Source organism: Natator depressus, chromosome 2 (genome assembly GCF_965152275.1).
Source record: "Natator depressus isolate rNatDep1 chromosome 2, rNatDep2.hap1, whole genome shotgun sequence".
Classification (NCBI taxonomy): Eukaryota; Metazoa; Chordata; order Testudines; family Cheloniidae; genus Natator; species Natator depressus.
This window is the reverse complement of record NC_134235.1, coordinates 157872644-157891656: the sequence shown is the minus strand read 5'-3', so window position 1 is coordinate 157891656 and position 19013 is coordinate 157872644. Positions and strand designations below refer to the sequence as shown.

The window sequence follows — 19013 nt, the reverse complement described above, 5'->3', positions numbered from 1 at the left end:
CCAGACTGCCTGAGAATCAGAGTCTGTAGCTAACAGGTTACAACATGGCGCCGAAGAGAAAGGGGCCACCCAGGCTAAGTCATGTCTACCAGGAGGCTTGAGGGGAATGCCAGATGTAGGCTCCCAAAGGAAAACTCCTGCAGGCAACAAGCCCATTGAGCTTGCTAGATATCCTGGTTGGCAACCAGAGGGGTGTAATCTGGAGACCCAGTCGGAGAGTGGTTGGACTGCATGGTCCCGTCGCAAAGAGAAGTGAAGGCATGGGCTTGTCACTGGAAAGGGATCTCAGAAGGAGCAGTCTACCCAGGAGCCATGACTCATATGGACATATGAAAAAAATTCCTAAAATTTGGCAGGTTCAACACTTGATACACTAGTGAATGGGCCTGAACTCCACAAATTTAAGGAAATCTTAAAATTCATATACTGTGGCTGCAGACTTCATAAACTACATCCACCATGGTTTGTGTAGCCTAAATGCAGGAGTACACTAGGTTTTAAATGTCTGCAGCACACAATCTAGGGTGGTGAGGGATTAATATGTTTCTATGATTTCCAGTGCCTAATGTCAGGGAGTTAGGGCCCCAGTCCATCAAAGCACTTTAAGTATGTGTTTTATTTGAACCTGTTTAAAGTTAAGCACTCGCTTGGGTGCTTTGTTTAGCTGGGGCCTAAATTAGGAAGTGTCAGGTAGCAGCTGGATAGGTCTTTTACTTTTATATAAAGTGTAATTATTGTTGTTGGACTATCCTACTTATATAGCATCCAAGAATCTCAAAGTGCTTTATAAACGTCTGTGTATTTAGCTTCACAACATCATTGTGGTAACCAGGCATCATTGTAAATAAACCACAGATGGATTAAGAGACTTGCCTAAGTTTCAAAAGGAAATCTCTGGCAGAGCCAAGCATAAATTCCAGGTCTCCAAACTGTCAGTCCTATGGTTGAACCTCAAGACCATCCTTCATCTCTTAAGAGTCACGGTGATATTGGTGGTGTTTTTGTCTGAGAGAGAGTGAATTGAATCTAGTTTCTTTGGTCAAATAGGTGGTGAATGATATACACATTTGTGTGTCCAATTTAATCCAGCATAGCTGGGGCTATGCAGCTCAAGATGTCAATTTTGAAGTATGAGGGCTAATATCTGTCTCGTGTTTTTGGGCAGGGGGTGGGAGGGTGTGGATGGGAACGCACAGGTAGAGTTAAGGTTGTATGGGGAGGGCATTAACTCTGTTTTTTTCGTACTTTACAACATTTAGAGGTTTCTTTCAAATGTCAACTTTGCATTTCCTGACTTCCAGACATTTGGATTTTTTAGAGATACAGAAGAGATCCAAGTTCTAAGCAAAAAGACACAGTGGTTCGGAAGCCACCCTGTTATGAAAGCAAAAGGTAGAGAAAATGAGCCACCGAGAAACCAGTCACTACATAGGGAGAAGGAGTAGCCAGGCTCTCCTCCAGTACTTCTCCCTATTATGAACATGGGAAAAGAGGAGAGAGTGCCAATGATTGCTAACAGATCAACTGGGCGGAGTGTGACACAGACACCTGTAGCATAGGTTCCCCTGTTCTTTGCAAATATCTTGCACCTCAGATCTGACAAAACTCATACATCACATTTATCCATAAAGAGTAATGTGTATGGTATCTACAGAAAGCTCATCAAGATTCATAATCATTATGAGATGTAAGTATGGGTAATAGTTAAGGAATAAGATATCTATATTTAAAGAATGCATTATGGACCAGGAGTAGAAGTTAGTCACCAAGAGTTAACGTGTCTCAGTGATGGCCCATTCAGGCAAAGGGAAGTTATCACCCCACTGTTTGGTCAGTGATGCAATGCAAGGCTCAATCAATTGGCCTTATGCAATACTGAGACTCTGAGTGAGAAACCATCAGAGGCAACAACAAACAATCAAAAAACTTAAAGGCAAAAAAGAAACTTTACAGCAAGCCAGGGGTTCTCCCTATCTGTGAATAGAAACAAAAGGCTGTTTTCAGTATAACACAGAGGAGGGAGAGGCACTCCGTGTCCATTCACTGAGAAAACTCATGGGGAGCAAGGGGGTTTTCATGATCCTGGTTTTTATTAAACCAGCCAGATCTGCAGTAGACTGAACTTTGGGGGAAATCTGCCTTATTGCGTAAGAGAGGTAACTATTGATAAGTGTAGACCCAGGTTCGAGTTTTATGATATTGGTTTGTGTTGTAATCACTTGGTTTCATCAGTTTCTCCCATTTCTAATTACATCTGTATTCTTTCTTAAATAAGCCTGCTTTTGTTTTATCCTAAGTGCTCACAAGTGCTGTGTAGTTTGCAGGAGTGGTGCATTAAGGTAAAACTGATAAATTGGGGTACACTGCTTCTTTGGGGGCAGAGGATCTGGAATTTCTGAGAGTAGCCAGCATTAGGGGCTGGATATCACGGGGGTACAATTCAAAGGGTGCACCTATTGTTAACCTACAAGGTGAAGAAAAGTGTGATGTAGCCCAGAGGAGAGGGCTTGGGTGGCTAACAGACTGGTGGTGTCAGGGAGCTGACACCCAGCTAAGAACGGGCAAGTTTCCCTCATACTGGAGTCATGGGGGGTAACAAGGTGACTCACAGTCGTGTGTGCCCAAGAAACATCACAGAGACGGAGAGGAAGAGAGAGCTTCTGTCTCACTAGCAAGTGAGTGAGGGGCTAAGAGAGAGAAGCCAGAGCCAACCATACAGCCTGTCTTTCCATTATTTGGAACAACAAGAGAGCCCTCCACTTCCTTCCATGCAGCCAGGGGACAGCTGATTTATGGTTCCATTGGAGCAGAAAGATGCACAGTGTCATATAACACCATGATTTGAGGGAAAGAAAAAGATGAAAGGGTGATAGGGCATGGCCTTACTTTGGAATTTGTCTGAGAGAAGGCAGCAGGCAACTCTACTTAAAACTTTGCCTTGGTTCTATTGCCAGTGCTATTGATATGCATTTGGGTGCATAGATAAGTAAATGCAATGCCTTTTCTGCAGAATATAACAGCATCCATAAATTTTTCTTTACTAAAAGGAAGCGGCAAGTTGATTGCCATATGAAGTATTTCTTTATCTACCTTTATTTACAGATCATCTTGTCATTGCTTAAACAATACCATGCTTTGATCATACTATACTTCCTAAACATTGCTCTTTGTCCTTCTCTGTCCTGTCCTTCATCTCCCCGATAGACGGATGACGAGGAGGATGTAGAGGTATGGTTCTTTGAAAGAGCATGTCGTTTCCACATCCCCTGTGTGCTGTGAGATCTAATTCTAACACAAATATTATGGAATGCTCAAGTCCATTAGCTCAACTGGAACCGTGCACTGTGACTTTCATTCTCGTGGCTTTTTGGCTCTATCGTAAGACTGTTTTTAAAGTTGCTTTAACCATGAGTTTGTGTTCTCCTATAAATCCTGATTTGGAGCCTTAATTATCTGAAACTTCCTTTCTCCAGTTCCCAAAATCATTAATTAAGTTAATAATTCCCTTAACTATGCAAAACTTCAATAATCTGAGTGTCCTGGGGAAAACTTTGGATGAAGGTTCCCATGACAATGGGATAATCAATGTTGAGCTATCTATTCACAAAACATTATTTTACGAGCAGTTCAAACATCTGTCTATAGAGATGCAAAACAAAATTTTGCAACATCTGCACTGTGAATCCCAAAGAATTGAACAATGGAATAGTTTATGAACTTCTTAAAATTCCTCTTAATACATGAGTCTGAAAATAATTGAATAAATAATGTACCAGCTGACATGCCTGCTGTATTCCCAGTGGAACAGTCTATTGTTATGGACAGCATCTCGTTATGTAATGCATTCTTTGTTCAAATATAGCTCACTCATCCAGTTCAACTAACCAAGCAATTTGATTGGCTGAATGCCCAGTGCTTCATAATGACAGTCATTTGCACAAGGGGCTAGTCTTTGAGGGTAAGCAAAGCATGGACATTTGAAAATGAAAGATATGTAGGAAGCTACTTACCTGGGACCTCTTCTTCCCCAAAGATTATAATTTGATGTCTGGGTGGGACAGAACATGAGGAATCACCAAGTGAATGATGATTTGAATCCATTAGACGGAACAATACATGCTATTGAATTAACATTTGTGCAAAAATATTTAACTAATGTGTGTATTCTAACTATTGGTTATGTGATGATAGTCTCCTTTGGTTTTTCTGTGACATTTTGTATCTGTTAACTTTTCAACCTACTGTCAATGTTATTTTTAAACCAAGACTGGCATGCACTGCAGCAGACATTTATCACTAATATTTTTCTAATACTTTATTTGCACATGTGAGACTCTAGCACTTACACATTTTCTTCCTCCAAATGAGGCAAACTGGTATTTTTAAAACAAATTCTAGACATGCACCATCAGCAGTACATCTCAAATTAATATATTTAGCTCAGTGCTTTGTAAGGATCATTGCTTTGTTATTTGGTTAACTTACAGTTCTAATCTGATAAATCATTTTGTTTAAATAGTATCATTCTCCCAGTAATTTCCAGATCAAATATTTTCAGTTTACAGGTAAAACAATGGGATTTTCCTAACAGCCAGCCCTGCAAACTCAACATAGGCTCTCAGAGTCAAGCTGGGTTCTTTTCTTCTAAAGCATCATCACCAGTAATAAAGGCTCTGTGGATTTTCTTGAGTGCAACTAATTGGCCTTATAATAGGAAATTAATAAAACAATCCTGTTTATGGTGCAAATGAAGGAGTAACATTCAACACACTTTCTCATATCTGTGTTATGTCTGCAGGGCTAACAGGAGTGAGGAGAAATTTAAAAAATATTTTAGCCCCTGGTGCTTGCAAATATGACTCTGAATATAACACTGGGGCAGATCTGTTGAGTAACAAGTTATCATTTTTATGTAATCACTTTTCAGAGTAGAAACATACCTTAAATATTCTTTCTGACAGCAAGAACCATGAGAGTAAGTGGCACATTTTAACATTAACATCCATAGGCTGAAATAGAAATATAACTTGCTCCTCCTCTGAAAACATCATGCTCCCTTAAAAATGTTTTGCTCTGCAGAAGTTCTTAGAGGCTTCAATCCTAGACAGGTTTCTTCTGTAACTGATGAAACCTCAGCCTACTGTCGCATTACTTTGTGTTATGTGTGTGCAGCTAATTTAGAAACTGTTTCTTAATGTTGTCTTGGTAATACAGAAATCATACACAGATTGGGTGAGTGAAGGGCAGATTCCAAAATCGGTTTTGTTTTTTCTTCTTACTGCCGCCTGCAATTTTTTGTGCTCCAGCCATGAAATTATTTGGCAGCATGTTTTCAGTGTTGTTCTTAATATATTTTTAACTTACTGTAGGTAGTTGCTATTAGAACCGCTTAACTGTTATCTGTAGATATGCAGGGGCAGGAGTAGAGGGGGAGGTTAGAGACAGCAGGAAAATGTCTCCTTTCATGGACAGTGAAACTACTTCTGCTCTGCCAAGTTACCCGTAGTTGGGGCTACAGAACAAACTTACCTACTCCTTACTTAGCTAACTTGATTCATCTAGTGTGCTCATCACTGTGGTATTTGAGTCCATATGGCAGGCCCTTACCCAAGGTCACACAGCAGCTCTTTGTTTCACACCCTATGCTCTGATGGAAAAGGTATGCAGATTAAAGCCCATACTTATGCCTAGTTTTTTTGAGGATTTTATATGCACCTTGATATTCCCTTGTCCTTATAGCTATCAGGGTCCGTTCTCTTGGAGAGAAGTGAATATTGCCCCACTCTTTTGAGCCTACCTGTACTACAAATGAGTCCAGGCAGGCAAGGATCTCTGATTGTGTGTCTACTGCTCAGTGTGTGATATGTGGTCTTAAACAAATGGCATATTTTCTTTACTAGTTTCATTCTTTATAACTAAATAACTTCAATAAAGAAATTAGAACCTCTCTGACCACACACCCCAAGTTCTCACCTGTCACCCCACACTGGAACCCATAGGGGGTATCATCAAACGACTACAACCCATACTCCATGGGGACCCCATCCTGAGGGAAATCTTTCCTGAATCCCTTCTTCTGGCCTTCAAACAACCCTCCAATCTCTCCAAACTCATTATCAGAAGCAAGTTCCCCACACCCAGGACACACCAACTCAAAGTAGGCCCAGACCCTGCCAGAACAACAGATGCAAGAGCTGAAAACATATTTCTGTTGCTACAATGATCAACAGCCCCCACAACACACCTTTCAAGGTCCATGGGTCCCACATATACCAATCACAGCGTGTAATGTACCTCATCCAGTGCATTAAATGGCTCAATATCAACTATATGGATAAAGCCAGACAATCACTATGCTCTCAAATGAGCTCACAGGAAAATGATAAAAGACAAAAACACCCTATCACCAGTGGCATAGCTAGGTGGAAAAAACAGGGGGAGCGGAGATTAAATAAAGGCGCCAGCCCTGGTACTGACCCGGCGGCGCTCCGGGTCCTCAGCAGCACTTCAGTGTTGGGTCCTTCACTCGCTCCGGTCTTCGGCGCTGAAGGAACACACACACACCCCTACCCCACCCCCACCCCCCCCGGCCACCGCAATGCCGCCGGAGACCGGAGCGAGTGAAGGACCCGACGCTGAAGTGCTGCTGAAGACCCGGAGCGCTGCCGGGTCAGTAAAAATGTTAAAGGCACCAAGTAATTAAAAAGGCGCCACTTGTGCTTGGTGCGGGAGCGGCCGCTGCCCTTCTCCCCACCCCCCCCCCCGCCAGCTATGCTACTGCCTATCGCCTGTGGGTGAACACTTCTCTCACTCTGCAGTTGACCTGTCAGTCCTCACCCTCAAAGGAAACCTGCACAACTATTTTAAAATCAGGCCTGGGAGCTTAAATTGATAACTTTGCTAAACACTAAAAATCATGGACTGTATAGAGACACTGGATTGATGGTTTATTACAACAATCTGTAGCCCCAGTAACAATCCCCTCCAGCTGCTACTCCCCCCCTTTCCCCGCCACCTTCCTTTCTTCCTTATGACTGGAGCACTGTGAAAGGGCCACTTCATCCTGTATGATCCCTTGAAATATGTGTTAACAACTTATGCTAAATTATCTGTTCCATCTTATAATTAGCTGTGACGCCCTGCCTACCTTTCCTAGACCTGAAGAAGAATTCTGGGTAGGCTCAAAAGTTTCTCTCTCAGCAACAGAATTTGGTCCAGTAAAAGATACTACCTCACCCACCTTTGCTCGTCAACTTAGATCGTGTCAATTAAACAAATTCTTTTTCTTTCAGCAGTCTGGAAAGTTCTCCAGCAACTCTACACCATCTCAGAGCCAGCCACAGGGTCTGCAGTATGCTGAAGATGCAGCAGAGCACGAGAACATGAAGGCTGTGCTGAAGACCTCCTCCGTCAGTGGGGAAACCACCACTGCACTAGGTGTTCGCACTCGAAGCAGAGCCAGCAGAGGTAAACGCTGTGCTTTTATTTTCTCAACTCCCTTTGGGCATTGTCATTATTTATTGTATGTACTACAGTAAGACGTTGAGGTCATGCCGCCGTAGTAGGGTGCTGACAATCTAAATAGTCAAAAGAGAAGAAGCAATTTTTGTTACCTCCCATTTTACAAATGAGGCACAGACCCCTTGGAGTGGCTTGCCTAAGATCAGGCAGGTGGTCAGTAGCTGAGACAGCGGGAGTAGCAATAAGGAATAATAACCACTTAAAATTGACCCTCCACCCCCTTCCTGCATGAGCCTGGCTCCCCTTTAAGCCCCAATTTGTATTCCTCTGATCACCTTTTGTTATGAAATATAGATGAGGTCAACATATTTTTTTCCAATACAAGCAAGTTGAAAGCAGCCATTAGGCCACAAACTGTTGCTTAAAGGGCATCAAAGCTTATGCGGAATGGTGGGGAAAGAAGAGAAGGATTTGCAAAGTTTTTGAAGGAATAAAAGAGATTATAAATGTATAAACATTTCCCTGCTATTTGATTTATCCTACTGCATAGAACTGCTGTTTGTAGTGGACACATGAGTTTACATCATATGTACAAGCCCAGTGTTGTTTTTGGAAAAACAAATTTTAAAATAATGAAATGGAAGATGAAGAATCAGTTATTCCACAGTGAACACTAGTAGTCTAAGGGTAAAGCATCATGCACCCAAGGCTTGTATCAGTCCCAGATGAATGTACACATTGATATCACTGAGTGCCATATTAGGGCCGGAGATACCAGCTGGTAAAGAGAGAGCAGATTGGTGGCAGGTCATCTACCTTCTATAGGTAACCATGGATGTGCTCGCAACTCTAGCAGCTATTTCTTCTTCCTTTGAAGCCAACAGTTGTCAAGTGTCAGCACGGTTCAGTTCTGAAAACTGAATCCTGGGAAATCAAATGTTGTCCCAGTCTACAGTGCACAGACCCAATATTCTGACAGAGGAGTTCAGTAGTACAACCATTTCTGGCAACGAGATATCTTCATTTCTTCTCCATCATGTGATCCGCTGGGATCTCTATTCATAAGAAGAGTGGCAAGCAAACCACTTCCTTGTTGCTGAATCATTTCACAGATAGTGGGCTCATTAACCCACTTTCCTTTCACATTTTTTCTTACAGCTGTGGTTTATCAATTAATCAATCAATTACTGGTTCTGGAGTACAGGGCATTAATTCTTGGTGGTAAGGCCTGCTCTTCATGGTATTCCTTTCCCTCATATATGGAAATCTTATCCATTACTGATTTCTTTTGGTACCACTATGCCTAGACCCTGCTCTGCTAGTAAAACATTTTCTATGTATTTTATTAAAGCTTTGATGCCTGGCTCCAAAAGCCCCAATTTAAAAAGCAGGCCGAGTAGCTAAGATACAAAGAAATAAACAACTCAAGCTGCTCTGCAGCAAACTAAACAGCTGACGTAATTCGTTAAGTGCTAGTGAGCAGTGTGTCCTGTAATAAGATTCAGTTCCTGTTGGCTTAAAGAATAACAGAGGCAGTGGTAGCGTAAGCCAGACAGAAGCCTGTTAGGAGCGCTGTCCTAATAGACCTGCTGTTGACAGGAGCCTGGAAAAAAAGCAGCAGGACAGACTGCGATTCAAGACTGCTATTTACTGTCAACAGCGAAGTGCCAAGGATTGGTCCCATCATTGCTGGTTTTTTAACCTGACTGTGTTTACTGAGCCAGCTCTATTGGAAAGCTCATTGTCATTATTCTTCCGACTGACTAACCTTCAAATTATTAAGAAAAACAAACAATAATATCTAATGGAGAAACCAAAAGATGTGCCTGTCGGAGGGCTCTGTGCAACAGGGAGGGCCATAATTTCATGGATCTTTTGGTTTTGGAGACATGGTTCTCTGGTGGGTGTGTAGTTTTAACCAAAATTGCTTATATAGCTTTTCAGTCTGAACATTTTGCCGACCACTTTTACTTTTCTGCTTGTAACAGAGCACATGCAGTTGTGCCGGGCTATATCCAGCCATGCAATGAAAAGGTGATTTCTTCCTTTCAAAGGGGGAAAAAACATCTTGAACCAGATTCTTTCCTCCACTACATCCCCTTTGTGCCAGAAGCATGGAAGCAGACTTGGTACAGTCAGATTCTATTCCATCTGCTCTGGCTCCAGTATAGGGAGCAAAAAAGGGGATGTGAGGAGAGCATGCTGCTCTCCAGCAATCCCCAGCTGGTGGACAGTCTCTGGGAGACTACTGCCAGCTGCATCGTCTAGAGGAGAACCATGAGTTTAAGGCCAGTTCAGAACTCCCTTATAGCTCAGCTGGTGCTGCCGAGTAGTTGGGGCGTTATCTAAAATTTTTTACTCTAACAAATTTGAAACAGCAGTCACTGAGCTGCCTGCTGTCATTCTGCAATGATCCAACTACAAACAAAGGTGATGTGTGAGGGGTACTCTTTTTCTAAGACTCCAATTCATTCCAGGCCGTATCGGTTCATGGAATGCTGCTGGTGATGATTCACCTAATGCTACAGATGATGCAGCTGATGAGATCATGGATCGCATTGTAAAGTCAGCCACCCAAGTGCCAAGTCAGCGAGCGGTGCCTAGAGAGAGGAAGCGGTCACGTGCAAACAGGAAGTCATGTGAGTACTGCTGATAAACTTGTTGCAATGGAGAGGAAAGCTGTCTGTCCATCTATTTCTTTTCATATGCACATCTGTATGTTTATGTGTATGTGTGTAAATATGTAGGGTCAGCTCCTTAGCTTGTGTAAATCAACATAACTCCAGTGATTTCACTGAAGTCTATACATTGAGGATCTGTCCTGAAATGTTTCAATTTAAAATTCACATTTAAACTTTTTGGTGATAGGCTATTAGCATTATTCAAAATACACTTAGCATTTGGAAAGTTTAGAATTAGATATTAGCTCAGGCAAAACAGCATAAAACATAATGGTAAAAATACTCTATGGAAGTCAGAATTAATATCAGGTGAAGAAAAGCATCATGGCTTGAACCTGGCTTCCAATATGTAGATAATATTGCTGCATATTTGGTAAACTCGGGTATTGAGCATACAAACCCGTACCTATTCTTCTTCTTCGAGTGCATGCTCATGTCCGTTCCCATGTAGGTGTGTGCTTGTCACATGCATTGTCACCGAAAGGTTTTTCCCTCAGTAGTATCTGTCGGGTCAGCTCCAGCACTCTATATAGCTCTTCATGGCACTCTATATAGAAGCCTGCTGACCCAGCGCCCCCTCAGTCCAGCTAGCTTGTTGGTTAACTCTGAACCCACCTCCAACATTTGCTTGGGAATCACCTAGATCGGAATGGATATAAACAAGCACTCGACGAAGGAAAAAACGGTTACTAACCTTTCAGTAACTGTTGTTCTTTGAGATGTGTTGCTCATGTCCATTCCTAAACCTGCCCTCCTACCCCTCTGTTGGAGTTGCCAGCAAGAAGGAATTCAGGGGGCCCTAGGTCAGCAGGCTCCTATTTTCAGCACCATGAAGGCAAAACTCCAGGGGGCACCAGATACCACTGAGGGAAAAACGTTCTGGCGACGGTGCGTGCGGCGTGCGCACACACCTACGTGGGAATGGACATGAGCAACACATCTCGAAGAACAACAGTTACGGAGAGGTTAATAACCTTTTTTTACTGGACAGTTACTACTGTAGACAATGAGTGTCTATGTACTAGAGAACTGAACAAGGCTTTAGTAGGAAAAGGAGTCCAATGTGTAAAAGTGCTTTAATGTTTCTGTGATCACAGTACACATCAACAGGGTATTGCAATCAGTTAAAGAACTCAAATGGAAACTAAATTAACTTGCAGTCAGGCATTGTGAAGTAATAAAAAAACCCAACTTATTTGTATATGTATATACAGAATACAAGATATGCCCTGTTGTAATTGACTTCATTGAACAAACAAATGGCATTGTGTCTTAACTATAAAAGGCCACTGTCAAACGTATTATTTCACAACTTTAAACATCTTTTCTTTATTGTTGGTACAATGTCCTTTTGCAAACTTGGAAGTAAAATCTGTCTACTTATGGTAGTGCAATTTGTCTGCAAAGCAGCCACAAAGCTGGTTTAATTTACGTTGGGAATTAAAGGAAATCCTGTCGTAATGCAACCCTCCAGTGGCACAGAGTCACCCAAGTTTGAGAAGTTTGGCTTTGATGCTTATTAAATGCAGTAGTTTAAGTTACGGTAGTCTTTGCGATATTCCCCATTCCAAGCATGGAGAATATTGCAGGTACCGTGGGAAAGGTGAATACCAGAGGAGGGTAGAAATTTAAGATTTTAATCATATTCACTGTCTGTGGCTTTGTGACCACCTCTCCATCCATTTTTTAGCATTTCCAGGAAGTTAGAACAAAGAAGAGACAACAACAGTGAGTGAAAGATCGCAACAGGCATACTTTTTGTGGCATTGTTCTAGTTCAGTTAACCTTGTCGGTGATGGAAAGCATTCTGTACAAACAGCACTTGGCTTTTATTAGCTAGCATATGCCAAAAGCACATTCACTCTTCCCAAAGTGCCAAAACAGGGATTTTTGCATGCGGCAACTTCCTCGGAGATATTAAAAATGAGCTAGGCATTCTGGTTGAATGAGCAAACCTTCCAGCAAAGAAAATGAGCTGACACTGGATTGTCTCTTTTACTTTCTGTCACAGAGTACACCACAGCTCTCAGCAGCATATCCACTGCCACCACCTGCTGCCCCACATGCACTTGTGTTCTCCATATGTGCTGATTGCTGTAGGTGACTCATGCATATCAAACAGATGCCCTGTATGTTTGCATATTTTTGTGGCTTACCCCATGCTAAACTATTCCCTCTGTTAGCAATCCTCTCCCCACACACACACAAAAGCCATATGTTAGATGTCTTTGCCAGGCACCTTTCTTCCAGGAAAGCACTTGCTACAGCAAAAGGGATAATAATGAAAATACTATATATTTTCCATAGAGCTGGTTTTCATTTATGTTTAGTGAAAACATCAACAGGGATTAAGGACTCAGTAAATGTTTAGGCTGGGACTGATTTCCATTGTAATTTATCCTGATAGATTCCAGCTCTCTCACTTGTTTTGTCTTCAAGATCTCAGCTTGCCTTTTAAGTTGACTAAAAGACAGTTTCAAAATAAATGTAAAGTTCAGTAGTTTAGCGTATGGCACTTCAGAAAGGAGAATGTCTGGAACTGTACAACTTCAGTGGTAGTTGATATACCTGGATAATGAATGAATAAAATGGTTTGGCTTGAAAAACCACTGAGCTGAAGAGATTTTCTGCATTTTCTCCCCAAGGAACTAAGCAGGACCCCATCAATATGCATGTAGAATTTAAGATGAGAGAATGGGAAAGGCTACTCTGACTGCTGAACAGTCAAAAGTCTATGAAAGTGGCACAGATCTACATGAATATACTAGAAACCAGAGCTTTAGGTGGTTTAGTGCTGCAGGGTTATGTTCCTTTGTTGTGTAAAGAGCAAAAGACACAACAGTTGGTTGTTCTGACCCATACAGGTTGGCAAGACCCATCCCTACACATACACTCAGAGTGAAAGCGAGGAGGGTGTGTGTTTGGTGTTCAATCTAACTCAAAATGTCAAAGTGAAACTAACTTGAAAGTACCAGCTTGCACCATGTTTTTACTGCAGCCATGTAAAATCATACATTTCTCAGGGTTTTAATGCAGAAGCATAAATCAGCTCAGGTTCACTTAAAGCGTAGCAAAGATTTAAGTGAACCTGCACTGAGATGTGTGTGTTTCTATCAAAATTGGAAACCCAAATGAGTTATGCATGATTGTGTTGCAAACATTTCATGTGACTCTACCAGTTACCTTTCATAGACAAGGTGAGAGGATAAAGAAAATAGAGATGAGAAATTAGTAACTCTCAGTCATTTTGAATCAAAGGAGAAATAGAAATGGAGTTATAAAAGAAGCAAGTTCTTACTCAGCCATTGGGTGAATCTACTGGGAAAATAATATATTTTTACATTTGTTGAATTAGGTCTTCCACAAAGTGGAATGAGATAAATTGTTGGGTAGTGTGATCATATTCAGTATTCAAAGATCAATATTTAGATTCTAATGAAAAGAAAAGGTCAAGTCAGAGCAATCGAAGGAGCCATAAGTTGTGAGAAGGAATAAGGCTGTGAAAAGTCCATCGACGATAAATGAATGGTAACTCCTGTATCTGCTCTACAACCTCTGAAGATATCAAGGGTTATTGATAAATGCAGATCTGACTTATAGGGCCATTGAAAACAAATAAGAAGGAAAATGTTGAGAAAGAGCTGAAATGGAGAAGATGGGGGTGCGGGTAAACTAAGAAAAACTGACTTCTGCTGAGATATACTGTAAATGTATGAAGGCTGTGTTCTGAAGGTGAATATGTGATAAGGGGGACTGTTTCTGAGGTACCTCCAAAACATTAGAGGTTTTGCAAGATAAAATTGTATATACACAAGTCCAATGACAACTCAATGTCATTACCATGTGATGGTTGTTCAGTGGCCTATATGACATATGTATGGGACTGGAGAACATGTGAGAAAACAACCTCACAATCTGACACTCTCATTGGAAGTCTTAACAGAAAGCCCAAGGATTTAATGAGCCACAGAACCCAAAGTCAGGGTTGAGGCACATTGCCACAGGAAGCTTGCACTGTTCCTTTCTCTAATGTGTCTGTTCTGCATTTAAATAAAGACTCCTATCTCTAGGGTTCTCAATTCAGCATGTTTCACAAGCATTAAATAAAAACTGAGGGTTGGACATGTGCTATTTCCATTGTTTTAGACTTGACAGAAGCTTTCTGTGTGAAAGGTTTTTATAACATTATTTAGAGCTGTCCAACCTAGCAAGAAAATAGAAAATAATATAATTGTGATTGTCTGGTTCTCCCCTATGTATGGGATGAACTTCAGAAATGATACCATAACAAACAGTGAATATGAGGGAAAACTGGAAATGGTGACGTTTTAGAACCACTGTATGCAGTAGTCCAAATTCCAGTGAACACAGTCCAGTTATTAAGGAGGAAAACAGAGTTAGTTTTAGCAATTTGCAGAAAACTGTTATTGCAGACTTTGAAGCACTGGGTTGTAAGGAATAAAAAATAGAAGTTGCAGAATGAAAAGGGGTCATTGAGATTTAAGAAAACTAGAGGAAGGAATGGAGGTATTTTGGTAGAGAAGGAATTAGATGAAAGACAAGCATAAGATGAGAGACAAGGTAGATGAGGTAATAACTTTTATTAGACCAACTTCTGTTGGTGAACGAGGCAAGTTTTCGAGCCACACAGAGCTTTTCTTCCAGGCTGGAGTGTAAGCATGGGTGGCCAGTTACCCAGCTGCCTGGGGAGGCTAACCCCCGGCCCCTCCCCTTGTGCCCGAGGCCTTGCCCCCCTCCCTCTTCCTCCCCCACAGGAGCCCAAAGCACCCCCCACTGCAGCCCCCTGGCCCCAGCACCGGATGACTGGGGGTGGGGGGGTGAGCCCCCAGCCCCGGTGCACCACAGCCTCAGCGCCCACAGTTCCTGGGCGGCGCAGCCGCTGCACCCCCAGCCCTGGTGCTCAAGCAGCCAAGCAGTGCAGTCACTGCACCCCCAACCCCGGGGCTCTGGGCAGCCAGCCCCGGAGAGCCGGGCAGGCAGTGTGGCCTAGCACCAGTCACCCCAGGAAGCATGCTGGCCTAGGGGCGGGGCCACGATAGGCTGTTTGGGGAGGCACAGCCTCCCCTTGCCTACGATACCCGCCGCCCATGAGTGTAAGGTGGACACGGAGACTGACACTCCACTGTCATGAGACCGAGTGAAAGAGAGAAGAAAGGGAATGAAGAGGGAAGGTACACACTTGAATATCCCAGCAGTAAATAGGGTAGTCACACCATGATGACCAAATGAGGAATATAACGTTGACTGCATCAAGTGTTAGAAAAAGGTTGCATGATCACTCCTGCTGCTCTGCACACTGAGAATGCACACTGAAACTAGTGGTAAAAATTGATCGGATGAGAACTTTTATGTAAGAAATAGGGAAAACTCGATGGTGGAAGAACCAAAGAAGAGGGCTGTGGATACATACAGTAGTACTGGAGGTATCAAGGCGTCTTAGCTGGTATGAAAAGGCACTTTCATTGTTCTTCTTTTGATGTTTGTTTACTTCAAAGATTCAGTGATGAATGCTCAATAAACAGGCTCCACATAAAATCATTCCCTCAGAGCTGTCGATTGCAGTACTCTTACTCATGCTGGAGTAGCACCTTGCTCTTGAGTAGTCCCGTTGAAATATGTGGGACTACTCAAGGAGTAAAGTACTACTCCACATGAGTAAGTGTATCAAAATTAAGCTCCAATTTAATAAACATGTATCAGGCCCAGCGATAGACACCTAAAGAGCCAAACACTAACTCCAACACATGCATAAAGGTATATGGAAATGAAGATCTAAACATCAATGGATTAAACCAGCCAAACAGGGAATGCTTTGCGACTTTTGTGAGCAGCCAAGGATGGGCTCTGACAGGCATCTTCAGAGAAGTTTTATGGCAGACCCCTACAAGTGCTCTGCCCAAATACAAATTGAACCACAGGACAGCAAACAAAGTCAAATCCACTTGATCTCAATTGCCTTAGTGGAACACAGTGTGAAATGGGGACCTGCTAGAGCCTTAATCCTGGATTATTACATCATTATTGGCATTATCAGTGTTAATATCTTAAAGTGTATTTGTTGGCTCACGAAAGTCCGTATCGTGGGCAAAGAGATGGTGTCATAAGCATGGTCTCACTGATTCACATATTTATATTGAGGAGCAGGTGAGCAGCCATATTCTGCATATGCTGATGTTTATCTAGCATGGAGATGGCAAAGGTGGGCAGGTTACTGGCTAGGCCTGTTTTTGTGAGTTTAGATTTTCCCCATTCAAACAACAACAGTGACAATTCCATTCAAAGACTTGTAAAACACACTTTTTCTAAAAGACTTTCAGTGAAAATTCACCATAGAAACAAATCTTAAAAAATAAACCAAACAAATGCCATTTTTGAACATGGATCTTCGTCTGTATCATGTGTCTGTATTGTATTCCTTAATTTAGGGCCCAGTTTTTTGAAGTCTGCTGATTCTGAGGGGTACTTATTCACATGAGTAATTACATCAAGTTCTATGTAACATGAGTAAGGATTGCAGAAGCAGGAAGTTTCACAACTAGATGCTTATTTAAAGTTGATTTCAAAACCTTTGTTGGTTGGTTGTTTTTTGCTCATTTAAATTAAAATCTACTATAGATTTAGGATAGGGAAACTGGTTTGGATCAAATCAAAGTGACTCAAATTTTAGCCTACAGCATGAATCAAACCACTGGACCCAAACTACTTTTGATGTTTAAAAACCACGTATAATGAGCTGCCCTACTTTATCAGGTTTTGAAGCCCTGCCGGTTAACTAATGCTGATAGATTCTCATTGTGTCATTCGTTCTGTGACCCTCCTCGCTATAGTATTTGAGCACCTCACAAACATTAATGTGTTTATCTTTACAACATCCTTGTGAGATAGGGAAGTCTTATTATCCTCATTTTACAGACAGGAAACTGAAGCACAGAGATATTAAGTGACATGCCCAAGTCCATGAAAGAAGTGGGAACTGAACTCAGATCTCCTGAGTCCTATCTCAGTGCCTTAACTACAGAAATATCCCAGTGCAGGTCTTTCTTGTTAGACTCCACCCTGAATATAAAGGAGGTAGGAATAGCATGCTAGAAAAGGGATCTAGGATGTAGGAAAGAATCCTATGAAGATCCAGCTCTGAAGAGGCTGAGATTTCATGCAGTATTATTTTGGAATAACACATTTGTTAATCAAATAAACCCTGGAAGGTAGGATGACTTTTTGACTCCTCAGGTGTATAATTTTTGTTCTGAGCTGGCTGGGAGCTCCACCAGCTTACACCTCAGTTATTGTTTTTTCTTTATGTTTTATTTTCATATGTCTGTGCACTTATTTTTTCTGGCCAGGATCAAATACGAAAGTGCCAAAATGCTATAAAAGAGCCTGTTATCCAGATATTTATGGCCTGACTGAAAACAGGAATTAATGGAAATTATGCCTTTTTATGTCTTTCAATAAAAAAAGACTATATAAACTCCAAAATCCCAAGCAATTTTGCTTCCAATTTATAACTAAATCCACAATTGCTGGGTTCAGTATAAAAGAAAGGAGTTGGAAAGAAGGAAGGGCAAACTTAATCAATCAGGTTACTTAATGCACACTTAGCAGCAATTAATTACAATTACAATAAGTAAATATTTCATAGATGTTATTCATTATCAAATGCTATTTGTCGTAGCAAAACATACTTAACCTAATACTTTCACAGGGTCATCATCAAGCTAATAAAAGTTTAATTGAATGAAAAATAAAATGATGAAATAGCTAAAACTCTGGAAGATGGGAGATTGAATTCAGTAGATGGTACAGACTCTTTATGAAATCAGTCGTAGTTTTTTGATGCCTTCCAAAAAAATATGCTCTAGTTTGCCCATAAGTTATTGGTATCATTGTAGTAATTACTGGGTGTAATACTCCTGTGATATACAGCAGGTCAGATTAGAGTATAGGGACTCTGGAATTGCTTTTCTGAGGTCCGCTTAGTCCTGTATCCTGACTCTGACAATGGCCAGTGCCAAACGCTTCAGAGGAGGATGTACGAACTCTACAATATGCAGATATGCGATAATCTGCTCCGCATATTAGGTCTTGTCCTGATCTCTAATAGTTGGACATTGATTTAGGGTTTTGAGCATGAGATGTATTATCCCTTCCAAAAGTTTTAGCATAGTTATTATGATTGCTCTGAATATTCTTATCCACATAAATGTCCAGACTCTTCTAGCCTTAAAATCTAGTAATAAAAAATATATTATAATAAAAAGATATGTTTTGTTTCTTCTAAACTGACTCCTAATTTAGCAGGATAGAATATAAATGCACTGACACCAGGCAAGTAGAATCTGCTTTTAGTTCATCAAATGTATACTGCACTACTGTTTGGCAAGGTCAGGGAACATGTGACCTTTTCCCCAGATTGCATCATTTGCTTTTTGGATTTGATGTTTTGTTCCAGAACATTCTACTAGTCCAAAGACGTCCGTGACTGGCCCGTGCCATCTGACTGGGTCTAAGCGGCTGATTAATTGCGGTGTAGACATTTGGCATCGGGCTCCAGCCTGGGACCATCCCATCTTGCAGCGTCCTAGAGCTTGGGCTCCATCCCAAGCCTGAACATTTACACTGCAGTTAAACAGCCCCTTAGCCCCAGTCAGATGGCACGGGCCAGCCATGGGTTTTTAATTTCATTGTTGCCGTACACTTAGAATTCATGGGCATGAGGCAGATTCCCAAGAGGGGACCCAGTAAAGGAGCCGTGTGACTGTAATCAGAGTTTTGGGCAGGTAAAGCAAGTTTGAAGGCTGAGGGTATTGTAGTGGGGTTTTTTACAGTGTGTTTTAGCAGAGAAGCCAT

The 19013-nt window shown here is 41.6% G+C and overlaps 1 protein-coding gene and 1 long non-coding RNA gene across 13 annotated transcripts in view; one reads left to right on the top strand and one right to left on the bottom strand.

The window, feature by feature from the left end:
• Nucleotides 1–4038, bottom strand: part of LOC141982820 (uncharacterized) — a 33591-nt gene extending 29553 nt beyond the window's left edge. The window contains exon 1 of the long non-coding RNA XR_012638227.1: nucleotides 4011–4038. This is a non-coding gene — a long non-coding RNA (uncharacterized LOC141982820). The remainder of the gene's footprint in view (nucleotides 1–4010) is intronic.
• The window catches only part of FHOD3 (formin homology 2 domain containing 3), a 619164-nt gene that overhangs the window by 588708 nt on the left and 11443 nt on the right, over nucleotides 1–19013 (top strand). For 7 of the 12 annotated variants that reach the window (XM_074945213.1, XM_074945211.1, XM_074945219.1 and 4 more), the window contains 3 exons: nucleotides 3205–3228; nucleotides 7293–7467; nucleotides 9939–10100. In XM_074945213.1, the coding sequence (XP_074801314.1) occupies nucleotides 3205–3228; nucleotides 7293–7467; nucleotides 9939–10100 (361 nt within the window). Of the gene's footprint in view, nucleotides 1–3204; nucleotides 3229–7292; nucleotides 7468–9938; nucleotides 10101–11832; nucleotides 11860–19013 lie in introns of those variants that run through there. The other 5 variants (XM_074945220.1, XM_074945218.1, XM_074945216.1 and 2 more) reach the window with 3 other exon arrangements.